General features: G+C 48.0%; 1 protein-coding gene across 3 annotated transcripts in view; it reads left to right on the top strand.

The window, feature by feature from the left end:
• The window catches only part of LOC145359766 (glucose-6-phosphate exchanger SLC37A4-like), a 36467-nt gene that overhangs the window by 15896 nt on the left and 5360 nt on the right, over positions 1-15211 (top strand). For 2 of the 3 annotated variants that reach the window (XM_080214544.1, XM_080214543.1), the window contains exons 4-9: positions 448-694; positions 2810-2968; positions 4503-4588; positions 8490-8603; positions 11213-11278; positions 12928-13066. In XM_080214544.1, the coding sequence (XP_080070670.1) occupies positions 448-694; positions 2810-2968; positions 4503-4588; positions 8490-8603; positions 11213-11278; positions 12928-13066 (811 nt within the window). The remainder of the gene's footprint in view (positions 1-447; positions 695-2809; positions 2969-4502; positions 4589-8489; positions 8604-11212; positions 11279-12927; positions 13067-15211) is intronic. The other variant, XM_080214546.1, reaches the window with a different exon arrangement.

The raw sequence follows: 15211 nt of genomic DNA on the forward strand, positions 1-15211 counted from the left end.
GGAAGGAAATAAACTGAAACTTCAGTTGGACCCAATTGGGAAGGGGAAAATAAGTCTCAAGATCAGTTCCGACCCTGTTATGTATTGGGGGCGGCGGACTAGTTAGTACTGCTGCCCCACCGCACCAGGGACCCCAGTTCAGTTCCGGCCTCGGGTCATTGTCTATGTGGAGTCTGCATGTTCTCCCCGTGTCTGCGTGGGTTTCCTCCAGTTTCTTCTCACACGCCAAAGATGTGCTTGTTAGGTTCATCAGCCATGCTAAATTAACCTTGGCGTCAGGGGGATTAACATGGTAGATATGTGAGGTATCGGAAATAGGGTCTGGGTGGGACTGTTGTCAGTGCAGACTCGATAGGCTGAATGGCCTCCTTCTGCACTGTAGGGTTCTATGATTCTAATGTGCACGTTCTTCAGGATCTTTGCTTGATTGCTTGTGTTTCTTCGCAGTGGTTTGAACCGGCACAGTTCGGAACATGGTGGGCTGTTCTGTCGACCAGTATGAACATGGCAGGCAGCCTGGGCCCGATCATCGCCACGACGATGGCCCTTAGCTACAGCTGGCGGGTAACCCTCTCGCTCTCTGGTTCTATCGCAGTTGGGGTGGCGTTCGTATGTCTGATCTTCATAATTAATGAGCCCATGGATGTTGGGTTACCCAATGTGGAGCCAGGCCCAAAAAAGGGAAGCAAGAAAGGTACTGTACGTTATGGTCAAGTATTAGATTGCCTGAGCAGCTTGATCCCCAGTTCTTCCCCAGCTTTATTCTATAGAATCCATTAGCTTTTCCTCTTATCATAGAATCATACAGGACAAAAGGAGGCCATTCGGCCCATTGTGTCTGCACTGACTCTCTGACAGAGCATTTTACCCTGTTAATTTCCCTAACCTACACATCTTTAGACACTAAAGGACAATTTAGCCTGGCCAATTCACCTCTTATAGAATTATGAAATTCCTACAATGCAGAAGGAGGTCATTCGGCCCATTGAGTCTTCACTGACTCTCCAACAGAACATCTTACCCAAGCCTAACCCTCTGTCCTTCCCTCATAACCCCACACATTTACCTGGCTAATCCCCAACCTACACACTTTGAGACACCAAGGGGCAATTTAGGTTGGACAGGCCACCTAACCTGCATATCTTTGGAGTGTGGGAGGAAACCCACGCAGACACGGGGAGAATGTGCAACCTCCACACAGACAGTGACCCAAGGCTGGAATTGAACCCAGGTCCCTGGCAATGTGAGGCAGCAGTGCTAACCACTGTGTCACCCTTGAGTAGGCCATTTAGCCCCTTAGGCCTGTTTCTCCATTCAGTTAGATCATGGAGATCCTGTATCTTAACTTGATGCAAGATTAATTCTTAGTTTGAAGTCTACAATTGGTTGATTTGTTTTGGGATGTGGGGTAAAGATGGACAACATGGAATTTGGGCACAGATGGACCATGATTGCAGAACGGGCTCAAGGAATTAAACCACTTAATCTTCCAGTGGGAAAGAGTTGACTCTTTTGTGGAACGGAGTATTTTTGTGTTGTTACAGTCAAGCCACTGAGGAATCCAAACATGTGCCCAGCAAGCCATCTCCTGTGTTGATGTCTTGTGGCACCCAATCATTCAAAAAAATGAGGAGTGGGTGGGAGAGAGAAATTGTATTAACTGGAAAGCAAAGCAAACCACTCTTTAACCAAAAACCCCCGTCAATACCACAAATTCCTTGCAGCCTCAGAAACCAGTAGTAATGTTTCCTCGACAAGTGAGCCTGTCCCTGAAATGCTTGTTAAAAACACATCTTGTCTTTAGCAGGTATTTATATGAGTCACCATCCCAATGGGCGCAGTCTGGTCTGGTACATAGTGTTCAGGTACATTTATAAAGAGCAATTATACCAATTATTTCGTGGGACATACGTGGAAAGATCTCAAACATTAGCCTACAAAAACCCATTCTTGCGATCATGTTAATACCAGATAAAGTGCTCTTTCTAAAGAATAGGTTCTGTCAGTAACTGCGTTTACGTAAATTGGGGATACAGGCAAGGATTGGGAGTTTAAATCTTATTTAATGTTCAGTGATTGAAGTGGGTTTAGCAGCTGTCGTAGAGAAGGCTAAGCCTTCCATCTCAAGGAAAGGAGGATGGTCATCAGTGGTGTTGTCCTCCTGTTCTAACATCATGACGTCAACAGTATTTATTATCTTTCTCAGATGCACACTGGTGAAGGGCATTGTTTAATTTATTACTGAGAGTGCACGATGTTCACTGATACACTTGAGGCTTTCACTGTCCAGTGGCTCAACTGGGGCTGCAGTGCATCATTAGCTCCCAGAACAACATTTTCATTTAACGTTCCTTTCAGCCCGTTGACTCTGGACCATCTCTCTGACAGTTTCTCTTAGGATGGGTGGGTGCACCTGGCTATCTCCGTAACTCCACCATGGCTAACCTAACCATTTTGGGACACTAAGGGGCAGTTGAACACGGCCAGTCTACCCAATGTAACCTAATTATACTCAGTAAGGTACTGTGGTAGTTTGCCTTTGCCTAATGGCTGGACTACAGTTGGAAAGTTTGACGTGGCGATTCACAACAGTGCCAAAAGTCTGACTGGAAATCATGGTGAAAAGAGCAATGTTTGTGGTTATGCCCAGTGTAATATTTTAATAATGATATAGTTGTCGTCACTTGCAGAGTATTTAACGCAGAGCAAAGCCTGCCTGATTTGTAGGTGTTTCGAGATCACTGGCCCATTAAGATTTCCCTTTTTTACTATCTGTTATCCCCCACCCCCACCATCCTCTGTGTCACAGGTTCTGCGGGTGATGAGAGCACCATCAAAGAACTGCTGCTGACCCCGTACCTGTGGGTGCTGAACATCGGGTACCTGGTGGTGTTTGGGGTGAAGACTTGTTGCACTGACTGGGGGCAACTCTTCCTCATTCAGGAGAAGGGACAAAGTGCACTTTTAGGTAAGACGTTTGACAAACTGGGGAACGATCCTGAAAGGAAGAGAATGTAAAATATGTTTTATTTCAGTTGGAAGTTTATTTATTAATAGTCACACATAAGTTTACATTAATACTGTGATGACATGGTAGAGAATTCCACAGGTTCACGACTCTTTGAATGAAGAAATTCTTCCTCATCTCAGTCCTGAATGGTTTACCCTTTATTAATGCACAGAGACCACTAGTTCTGGACTTCCCCAACATCGGGAACATTCTTCCCGCATCTAGCCTGTCCAGTCCCATCAGGATTTTATATTTTCTATGAGATCTCCTCTCATCCTTTTAAGTTCCAGAGAGTACAAGCCCAGTCGACCCAGTGTTTCCTCGTATGTCAGTCCTGCCATTCAGGAATCAGTCTGGTGAAACTTTGCTGGACTCCCTCAATAACAAGAATGTCCTTCCTCAGACTCGGAGACCAAAACTGCACACATTACTCAAAGGTGTGGCCTCACCAAGGCCCTGTCTAACTGCAGCAAGACATCCCTACTGCTATACTCAAATCCTCTTGCTGTGAAGGCCAGCATGCCATTAGCTTTCCTCACTGCCTGCTGTACCTACGTGTGAATCTTCGGTGACTGTTGCACCGTGACACCCAGGTCACATTGCACTTCCCCTTTTCCTAAACTGCCACCATTCGGATAATAATCATCCTTCCTGTTTTTGACACCAAAGTGGATAATCTCACATTCATCCACTTAATATTGCATTTGCTAAGTATTTGTCCACACAGCCAGCCTGTCCAAGTCACCCTGCAGCCTCTTAACGTCCTCCTCACAGCATGCACTGCCATCCAGCTTACTGTTGTCTGCAAAATTAGAGAGATTGCATTCAATTCCTTTGTCCAAATCATTAATGTATATTGTGAACAGCTGGGGTTCCAGCACTGAACACTGTGGTACCCCACTAGTCACTGCCTGCCTCTCTGAAAAGGTCCTGTTTATCTTATTTATTAATTAGTCACAAGTAGGCTTACATTAACACTGCAATGAAGTTACTGTGAAAATTCCCCACACACTGGCACCTGTTCGGGTACACTGAGGGAGAATTCAGCACTGCCATTGTATCCAATCAGCACCCCTTTCAGATTCTATTTCCACTATTCCCACTCTCTCTGCTTCCTGTCTGCCAACCCGTTCTTTATCCACGTCAATACATTACCCCCAATTTTGTTCACTAACCTCTTGTGTGGGACCTTGTCAACAGCCTTTTGAAACTCCAGACACACTGGTTCACTCTAATCCACTCTCATCCTCCAGAAGGTTTGTCAAGCACAATCTCCCTTTAGCGAATCCACGCTGATTTGGACCGATCCCGTCACCACTCTCCAAATGCTCAGTTACTGCATCCTTAATAATCGACTCCAGCATTCTCCCCACCACCGATGTCAGGCTAACCAGTCTATAATTGCCCGTTTTCCCCCATCAAGTATATGTTGTTGAATCTCCAGCAATGACTCAGATGTCTGGTCAGTGATTATGCTGTTTGCTGCTTGCAGGAAGCTCATTTATGAGTGCCTTGGAGGTTGGAGGCCTGCTGGGTAGTGTTGCTGCTGGATATCTCTCAGACAGGGCTGTCGCTCGGGTATGTATGTCCAGACTGCTTTGTGTGGGTGATTGGAGGTCTGTAATGTCCAACGATCTAAAACTGTTTTTCCCAGAGTATGGAATGAGGACGACAGAGGCATTTCAGCCCTTTGAGTCTCTGCAAGAGCAGCTCAGCCAGTCCCGCTCGCTCCTGTGCCCTGTTCCAGTCGCCCTGCATTTTTTTTTGTCCAATTCCCTTTTTGAAAGCCGTGGTTGAATCTGCCTCCGCCACATTCTTGTCCATTCCAGATCGAAACCACGCTGCGGGGGCAGTTCTCCCAAATGTGCTGAATTAGCAAGAAAACTGGCCTGAATCCCGACTGTTCAACTTCAGACCCGAATCTCCGCACTCTGCAATACAGAGATCACAATTAAAAGCTGTGTGGGAGGTGGGGTGGGGGTGAACAAAGAACAAAATCAGCCCGGGAAACAGGCCCTTCGGCCCAACGAGCCCACGCCGCTGTCTCAATACCACCCGTCCCCCTCTCCACCCACGACCCCTGTCTAATGTTTTATGGCCATCCAGATTGAGGGAAACTGACTTAGGGACAATTTATTCCTGCCAGTCAGCCTAATAGCACATCTGTGGGGTGTGGGAGGAAACCGGAGCACCCAGAGAAAACCCACGCAAGCACGGGGAGAATGCGCAAACTCCCACAGACACCGGCCCAAATCCATGTGTCTGCACAGCAAACAGTGATAGTCACTGAGCTGTTGTCTTGCCCAGTATCTTGTCCAGTTTAGGCACACAGTAACGACATGAAGCACTAGGCCAATCTCGAACAACCAAGAGCAGCCCCAGTACGACCCATCGCATGTATGCCCCTCGTTGGACACGAGGGGTGGGGGGGTGCGGGGTGGGGGGGTTGCCTATTCATGTCGGAGCCCAACAGCTCTATCCGTGCGCAGTGGCCTCGATCTGTCAGTCTCCCCATTTTGCTAACCAGCTCAGTCGCTGGCCAGCCTGGAACCCCCACAATGCTACCCCTCCAGCCCCGTGCCCACGGCCTGATCGTGGGCCCCACAAGCATTCCCGGGCCAGACCCAGTCACCTTCCCTCCCCACCACTGTCCAGGAACGCCCTGATGTCCAGCCCCCTAGCTCCACACGCTCCCCACCCCACCCCACCCCCGCTCCAGCCCGTACAGATTGCTGTCCTCCCTCCAGCCCAGACCAATCCCCATGCAGAGTTGCAGCAGGACCCCCCCACCCCCACCGATCGCTGCTAAGCCCTGTCTATAACAGCCCCCGTCCCCTTGACACTACCTAATACCCAGTGGGCAGTGTCACGGTACCCCCTGGACATGGGCACCTTGCCCCTTGGTCAGTGCCAATGGCACAGGCTGGCATTGCCAGGGTGCCCATGCCTAAGGGGCACCACTCCCCCCTCCCTTGCTGTCCAACCCCCACCCCCCAAAGTACCCCTGGCAGGGCAGGGGGATGCTGTCGGGCCTAGCAAGTTCCATGCTAGGCCCAATAATCACATTTTAAAATGCATTTAAAAGTTGATTTAAATCACTTGCCTCTCTTCCCGCTGGTTTCCAGTGCGATCAGGATTGTGTCTGTTCTCTGGCTGTGGGAGACGAGGATGTGTCGGGAACACGTGGCGCGAATCCTGCAAAATAGCTGACGTGTGCTTCTCTCATCCCAAGGCGTCAAAAAACATGCCCATCGGGATGGGGGAATCACCCCCTGTGTTTCCAAAAAAATAAAACGTCTTTTCTCGCGTCGCCTTTGGTTCTTTTAACCTCGAACCATTCTGGTAAGTCGTTTGTGCGCGCACTCTCTCTAAAACCTCCCCAGCCTTGGTGAAATGCTGGAATTGGTCACAGTGTTGCAGTGGGGACCTCATTACAATCATTTGCTGTTGGAGGTTTCATTGCTTTGCTGCCTATTCCACAAGATTTAAATGGGTGAGATGATAATTGACACATTCAAGGTTTCTGTCCTGGTAATGACAGTTACTATTTCGGGAACAGAGCTAGCTGGACTGCATCACTGAGTTCAGTGTGGCCCGTCTTTGGGGAGTTTAACTTGGAGTCATTTACGAGCAGACTAGTGTCTCTTAATCTCTCTCTCTCCCCGCCACCCCCATCCCAGTTGTGTATGCACGATGAATAGCAGACATTGTGACTGTGATCCTTTTCTGGGAGAGGCTAGAATTAACATAGAATCCCTACAGTACAGAAGGAGGCCATTAAGCCTGTACCAACAACCTATCCCGCCTAGACCCTATCCCCATAACCCCATTTACTTACCCTGCTAACCCCCCTGACACTAAGGGGCAATTTAGCATGGCCAATCCACCTAACGTGCACACGCACTCCCACATCTATGGAGTGTGGGAGGAAACCGGAGCACCCAGAAGAAATCCACGCAGACTCGAGGAGAACGTGCAAACTCCACACAGACATTGGTCCAAGCCAGGAATCGAACCCTGGCACTGTGAAGGAGCAGTACTGTGAGAATGATGTCAGAAACAGCACTGAGCTGAAATGTTAACCCCGGTGTCTGCAGCATTTTACTTTTGCCCTCGCAATGTATTGTCACGTTGTGCTTTAGTTTGTGCTGTGCTGTTTGTGTCATTTAAAAGTGACTGCACCTTGGGGACTGGCTGCCCTGAAATTTGGGCTGGAATTCTGTTTGCATCCAGGTCCCTGGTGTCTCTCTTTGGGGACTCCCTGTAGTTCCAGCAGTGGCCACCCCTCCTGGTGGCGCTGCTGAGATTGGCGAGCTGCTGCCCTGACAGCTTCTGGAGGGGGAGATGTTCTCCCCAATGGAGGCAGAACTACCCCAGCAAGCCAAGTAATGACCTGTGGGGGGTGGGGGGGCCTCATCAGGGAGTTTAGATTCCTAATACCACGACACATTGGCACCAAATTCTCAGTCTCCCATTAAATCTGTTGAATGCTAAATTGCCCCCTTGGTCTCAGGAGGTATAATAAGGCGTTCAAGTTGACTGACATGGAAATTGGTGTAGTTGTGAGGCTCAAGACACATTGTTGTAATAAGAACATAAGAACTAGGAGCAGGAGTTGGCCATCCAGCCCCTCGAACCTGCTCCGCCATTCAATAAGATCACGGCTGATCTTTTTGTGGACTCAGCTCCACTTACCCACCATAACCCTTAATTCCTTTACTGCTCAAAAACGTTTCTATCCTCGCCTTTGAAACATTCAATGAGGTAGCCTCAACTGCTTCACTGGGCAGGAATTCCACAGATTCACGACCCTTTGTGTGAAGAAGTTCCTCTTCAACTCAGTCCTGAATCTGCTCCCCCTTATTTTGAGACCATGCCCCCTAGTTCTAATTTCACCTGCCAGTGGAAACAACTTCCCTGCTTCTATCTTATCTTTTCCCTATTCCCTTTATAATCTTACGTCCCTATAAAATCTCTCCTCGTTCTTCTGAATTCCAATGAGTATAGCCGCAGTCTACTCGGCCTCTCATAAGCCAACCCTGTCAACTCCGGAATCAACCTAGTGAATCTCCTCTGCACCCCCTCCAATACCAGTATACCCTATCTCAAGTAAGGAGACCAAAACTGTACATGTTTGATACCTCTGTACAAAACTGTGGCCTCCAGGGAGAACTTTCTTCTTTAGTTGTCTCTTACATTCCTTGCATTTCTTCACCCCGACATGTTTGCAGGTGACATTAAGCAATTGTATTAAGTCTGTTGGCTGGAATTCTCCAGCTGTTCCCGCTGCTGCTGCCAGCGAGGATGGAGAATTTGACCCTCAGCCAAATCTCTGTTCACTGCGGCAGGACTGGAGAATCCAGCCGGCGTGAATGGTTGGAAAATTCCAGCTCATTGTGTTTTTTTTCTAAAGCCAGTCGTTCCACACTTTCATAAATAAACAAAAAAAAAACCTGTCGTTTCTGCCCATCTCTTCCAGCATGGCCTTCGAAGTCACGGGAATCCTCGGCACGGACTTTTGCTCTCAATGATGGCAGGAATGGCTGTATCGATGTATCTCTTTAGGGTCACGGTAACTGCAGAGTCTACCAAGGTAACGAGAATAGAGTTTGATCCACGATGTTTCTAAGATTTGTCCCTGGGTGCTGGGGTGAGGTTACTCCTTCTCTCTAGTGCACTGTGGAGTGGGACTGTCTGGTGACTGGCATCATCCTCACTGCGTGATTCTGAAGGGCCTGTTAAACTATTCTATCCCTGCTGCCTGCTGGTTAGAGCGTCTTGCATGCTTGCGGTTCCATCTGATGGGGTAAGTTTTCCAGTCCCGCCCACCGCGGGCACCGCCACGGGCGAGGTGAGAAATCTGATGGACTGTTTAAAGGTCGTAGAATCCCTACAGTACAGAAGGAGGCCATTTGGCCACAATCCCACCCAGGCCCTATTCCCATAGACCTCATTTACCCTGCTAATCTGCGCGCACCCCCCCCCCCCCCCGCCGGACACTATGGCTGTGCTAAATTGACCCTATCAGTCTATCCAGCACATCTTTGGCCTGTGACAGGAAATCGTGGCACCCAGAAGAAACCCACGCAGACGCGGAGAATGTGCAAACGCCACACAGACAGTGACCCAAGGCCGGAATTGAACCTGGGTCCTTGGCAATGTGAGGCGGCAATGCTAACTGCTGTGCCTCACTCCATGGTTCTGAGGGGCCTGTTAAACTATTCTTTCCCTGCTGCCTGCCAGTTAGAGCGTCTCGCATGCATGCGGTTCCATCTGGTGGGTTAAGTTTTCCAGTCCCGCCCACCACGGGAACTGCCAAGGGCAAGGCGAGAAATCTGATGGACAGTTTAAAGGCCTGTTGACCTCGGGTGGGAATTTCCTGTCTCGGGAGGATGCGGCTAGAAAATCCCGTCCAGAATCTTTGCTTGTTAAAAAGTCTATAAAATTATGAGAGGTGTAGATAAGGTTGATGGGAGAAAGATTCTGACCGGAGTTGAAATGTCTAATACTAGGGAGCATGTGCTTGAGGTGAGAGGGAGAAAGTTCAAAGGAGATGTGAGGGGCAAGTTTTGTTTTTACACAGAGTGGGTAGGTGTCTGGAATGCGCTGCCGGGGTGGTGGTGGAGGCAAATACAATAGGGGTATTTAAGCGGCTTGATAAGCGCATGAATTTGCAATGATGTGGAGATGCTGGCGTTGGACTGGGCTGGGCACAGTAAGAGGTCTCTCAACACCAGGTTAAAGTCCAACAGGTTTATTTGAAATCACGAGCTTTCAGAGCACAGCTCACTCACCTGAGGAAGGAGCAGCGTTCTGAAAGCTCGTGATTCCAAATAAACCTGTTGGACTTTAACCTGGTGTTGTGAGACTTCTTACTGTGAATATCTAAGGAATACAGGGATATAGACAGAAGGAGTTGGTTTAATTTGGCGTCATGTTCAGCACAACATCATGAGCTGAAAGTCCTGCTCCTGTGCTGCTCTGTCCTATGTTCTGATTGAACACTGCCCCTGCACCCCCCCTCAAACAGGGACACAGAATGCGGGGATGATGGGCAGACCTCCAGTTCACACTCTTGGTCCTTATGTTCAATTGGATGTGTCTCGAACGTCAGCAGCTTCTGATTCTCCCTGTTTGAACATGGGCTGCTTCCTATCCTCACAAAACCTCAATGTCCTTTGTGTGATTGGTATCAGAGTGTGTATAAAGTTGTGGCACTAACAGAGACCTGGATCCAATGGGGTAAAGTGGGTACTAAATATTCCTGGATGTAAACTGTTCAGCGGAATTGATGAAACTGAATTCCAGTGTTGGAGAGAACTGGCTGAGGAGCTGGCTTATAAGGCGTACGGATTCTGAGCTTTATTTAAGAAAAAGCATACGGTACAAAAAGGAGGAAGTTCTGATGAACTTTTCTAAATCACTGGTTCAGCGACAACTGGAGTATTGGCTGTCACTTGACCAGCACGATTGCCCTGAAACTGGGGTGGGCGAGGCTGGCAGAATGGCATTCTCCGCTGGCCTCAGGCGCGATCTTACAAGCCTCGGGTAGGCGGGCATACCGGTAAAATTCCAGCCATTGTGTCCAATTCACGGCATCACAGTTCAGCAAGGATTAGTGGCATGAAGATTTGTGAGAACAGTTCCAGGGATGAGAAGATTTCGGTGACAGGGATAGAATGGAGAAGTCGGGCTGTTCTCCTCCGCGAAGATCAAGGGAGATTTGATAGAGGTGTTTAAAAACCTGAAGGATCTGGACGGAGTAGATAGGGAGAAACTTTTCCCCTCGGCGGAAGGGCTGAGAGGCAGAGGGCGCAGATTGAAGAGTAAAAGGAGCAGAGGCAACAGGAGGAAAACTTTCTTTACGCAGCAAGTGGTTAGAGTCTGGAATTTGCTGCCTGTGTGTGTAGTGGAAGCAGGTTCAATCGAGGCTTAAAAGGGAATTGGGTCAATATTTAAAGAGGAAAGCTTTGCAGGGTTATGAGGGAAAGGGAACTAGAACAAAAGGGCTCTGAGGACACGGGAAGATGTGGGACTACCTGAGTTACTCTTATTTCAGAGGCTGCACAGACTCAGAGGGCCTCCTTCTGTACTGTGACGATTGTATGATGGGTAACTAAATCACATGATCACAGTATTGTGTGAAATGTTATTTGCTGAAGTCTTTTTTGCCTATGATGTTCTTCCTCTTTATTTCCTCAGGAGACTGAGCTCTGGACACTAATCTTCTTGCCTCTGACCCAAATCACCAACTTGACTGAAGATGAGGTCTCTTTCTCTCCCTCTCTCCTCCTCTGTCTCTCTCTCTCGCTCTCTTCTCCCTTGTGGTAGCTTGCTTCCCCTTCCTTGCCTGACCTTTATCTTTGTGCATCTATTTCTAAACTCTAGCTGAAATCATTTTTTAATGTCTGCAGAAACTTGTTTGTATGATCATTTCTTCAAATCTTACAATGAAAGATTGCACGTCCGTTACAGTGACTTGTGGTTCTGTATGTTTACCGTAAACTTGTAAAATGCTATAGATTAGAACCATTCTTTAGATTAGATATGCATAGAATTTCTTTGAATACTCGATCAACTTGAAAACGTGAGGACAGTTTTCTTAAAAAAAAATACAGAAAACTCGAACGTGTATCTCAGTTTTTGACTCCCCAAGCCTTGTCATCAGCCACAAGGTTGTCAGGAGTGTGATGTACTCTCCATTTGGTTGCAGGAGTGCAGCTCCAACACCATCCAGGACGACGCAGCCTGCTTGATCAGCACCCCATTCACTCCTTCCACCACTGGCACATAATGGCAGCAGTGGGCACTACCTGCGTTTCTACCAGATGCACTGCAGCAATTCGCCAAGGCTCAGCCTTCCAACCCGTGACCCCTCTACCACCTCAAAGGCCAAGGGCAGCAGACACATGAGAATGCCAGCACGTGGAGGTTCCCCTCCAAGCCGCACACCATCCTGAGTTGGAAATATATCGGCTATTCCTTCACTGATGCTGGAGTCAAAATCCTGGAACTCCCTCCCTAACAGCACTGTGGGTGTACCTACACCACTCGGAGTGCAGCGGTTCAAGAAGGTGGCTCACTGCTACTTTGACAATGGCTAGAGATGGGCGATAAATGCTGGCCATGCCAGTGATTCTGTCAGCCCATGAATGAATAAATAAAAATTTTAATCGCTGATCTGTTTAAGCTCCTGACATCCTGTCTCTGACCGTAACAGTAAGCTTCATTGCTGTCTTTCATGGCCATTTTGCAACAATGAATCTCCAGAGTAGCTTAATTAAATAGGAAGTAGTAATTCATACCCAAATGCACAACCTCTGCCACCCAGGAGGACAAGGGCATCAAGTGAATCACAAAGTCACACCACCCTAACGTGGACACATATCTCCATTCCTTCATTGTTACTCAGTCTGAGTGGTGGAATGCTTTGCAGAGGGTGGCACAGTGGTTAGCACTGCTGCCCCTCAGCACCAGCGACCCACGTTCAATTCCCAGCTTGGGTCACTGTGCGGAGTCTGCATGTTCTCCCTGTGTCTGTGTGGGTTTCCTCCAGGTGCTCTGGTTTCCTCCCACAGTCCAAAAGACATGCTGGTTGGGTGAATTGACCATGGTAAATTATCCCTCAGCGTACCCGAACAGGTGCCGGAGTGTGGCGAGTGGGGGTTTTCACAGTAACTGCATTTTAGTGTTACCGTAAGCCAACCCGTGACGCTAATAAATAAACTTAAAAATTAAACACATGGAACCCTGTTACCCACAGACTGCAGCAGTTCAACCATCCTCAAGGACAACTAGGGATGGGCAATGTATGGTGGCCTTGCCAATGGTGACCACATCTTCCACATGTTCAATAAAAAATATTCAGGCTGTACAATCTTTATACTTTGTTTTAAATCCTCTCTCTTTCCTCCTAGCTGTGGATTCTATCCTTGGGAGCCATTTTTGGCTTTTGTTCGTACGGGCCAATTGCATTGTTTGGAGTGATAGCCAATGAGTCTGCACCGTCTAACCTCTCGGGGACATCTCATGCTATTGTAGCTTTGATGGCAAACGGTAAGTTAAGAAATGTAGCAAAACAGTTAACGGGCTGCTTTGATCTTCATCCAACGGAACCTGACTTCTTCATCATCATCATCATTACCCCATTTATGGGGTGGCACAGTGGTTAACACTGCTGCCTCACAGCACTAGGGACCCGGGTTCGATTCCCAGCTTGGGTCACTGTCTGTGTGGAGTTTGCATGTTCTCCCCATGTCTGCATGGGTTTCCTCCAGCTGCTCCAGTTTCCTCCCACAGTCCAAAGATATGCGGGTTAGATGGATTGGCCATGCTAAATTGGTGTCGGGAGGCTAGCTAGGGCAAATACAGAGAGTTACGGGGATAGAGTGAGAGTAGGATATTGGTCAGTCCAGACCCGATGGGTCGAATGGCCTCCTTCTGCACTGTAAGATTCTATGATTAGCAACTCCATTGGAAACCAAACTTTTTGTTGCAGGGTTAAAGGTTTCTGAGCCTGGGAAGTGGAGCGCTTTTAGGGACATGAGTGAATTTCCATTGGAATTTTCAGCACATTCTCCTATCTTCAGAAGGCTCTTGGAATCACTGGGAAAGTGGATGAGTGGGAGAATCCCTGCGGAAGATCTTCCTTCAGTTGTCAACACATCCCACCAGGATGCAGTATAGTTAAATCTCTCATCTTTATCACTGCAGTTAGTCTTCCTGTTTTATTCCTCAGACTGTGAATGCTAGATTATTACAGATGGAGCAGAATTAAGTCCAAGTCCAATTTGAAACTGTTTGGAATTCTGAAATATCTGTGAAAAATGAAGCAGTTTTTCTCCAGAGCTAATCACTTCCCACACATACACATTCTTCCAAAGGAGTGCAGGCAAAACCATGACTGCGATTCCTCCTCACCCGGTTATCTCCTGATCTTGGTGGAAGATGCAGTTGTGCAGAGGGAGGGAAAGATCAAAGTCTTTCACTCCAGTACAATGTTGCCCAGCCAAAGGGATTCGGACATCCCAGCACTGACTGATAAAAGCGACCAATAAGAACATAAGAAATAGGAGCAGGAGTAGGCCATCTAGCCCTTCGAGCCTGCCCCGCCATTCAATAAGACCATGGCTGATCTGAAGTGGATCAGTTCCACTTTCCTGCTTTCTCCCCATAACCCTTAATTCCCTTGTCTATCAGAAATCTCTATACCCGTGACTTAAATATATTCAACAAGGTAGTCTCCACCACTTCAATGGGCAGAAAATTCCAGAGATTCACCACCCTTTGAGTGAAGAAGTCCCCCCTCCCCCCTATTTTGAGGCTGTGCCCTCTAGTCCTGCTGTCCTTTCTAAGCAGAAAGAATCTCTCTACCTCTACCCTATCTAGCCCCTTCATTATCTTGTAAGTCTCTATAAGATCCCCCCTCAGCCTTCTAAACTCCGAACCCAGGCCCAGTCTATTCAATCTCTCTTCATAAGCTAACCCCCTCATCTCTGGTATCAGCCTGGTGAACCTCCTCTGTATGCCCTCCAAGACCAGTCTCCTCCCCCTGTCACCTGGCTTAAAGGTGGACAGCTTTAACTCAATTACTCCTATTTTGAGTAAATCAGATAACCAAATCAAATAAACTGAAGGTTAAATTAAAGGGGCAAGCCCATTAAAAGGAAAATGAAGCTTTGCCCAGGTCCCAAGCACACCCTTCGTTAAATGGACTGAAATGAGGACTTGCCTTAAACTCGGGAAGTGGTGGGATAGAATAGAATCTCTACAGTGCAGAAGGAGGCCATTCAGCCCATCAGGTCTGCACTGACCACAATCCCGCTCAGGCCCTATCCCCGTAACTTCATGTATTTACCCTGCTAATCCCCCTGGCACAATGGTCATGCTAAAATGACCCATCAACCTAACTCGCATATCCTTGGACTGTGGGAGAAAACAGGAGCACCCTAAGGAAACCCACGCAGACATGGGGAGAATGTGCAAACTCTGCACAGACAGTGACCCTGGCCAGGAATTGAATCTGGGTTCCTGGCGCTGTGAGGCAGCAGTACTGATCACGGTGTCACCATGCTGCCCAAAGATAAGATTCCACAGAGGCTCAAATCAAAAACCTGAGACTGCTTGGCCATTCTACCAACCTTAACTCAGTTACTACTGGGCAGGGATCCAAAAGCTGATAATTTTGTTACTTAGATGTGT

The sequence above is a fragment of the Carcharhinus amblyrhynchos genome, chromosome 29, assembly GCF_965287045.1.
Source record: "Carcharhinus amblyrhynchos chromosome 29, sCarAmb.v2.hapA, whole genome shotgun sequence".
Lineage (NCBI taxonomy): Eukaryota > Metazoa > Chordata > Chondrichthyes > Carcharhiniformes > Carcharhinidae > Carcharhinus > Carcharhinus amblyrhynchos.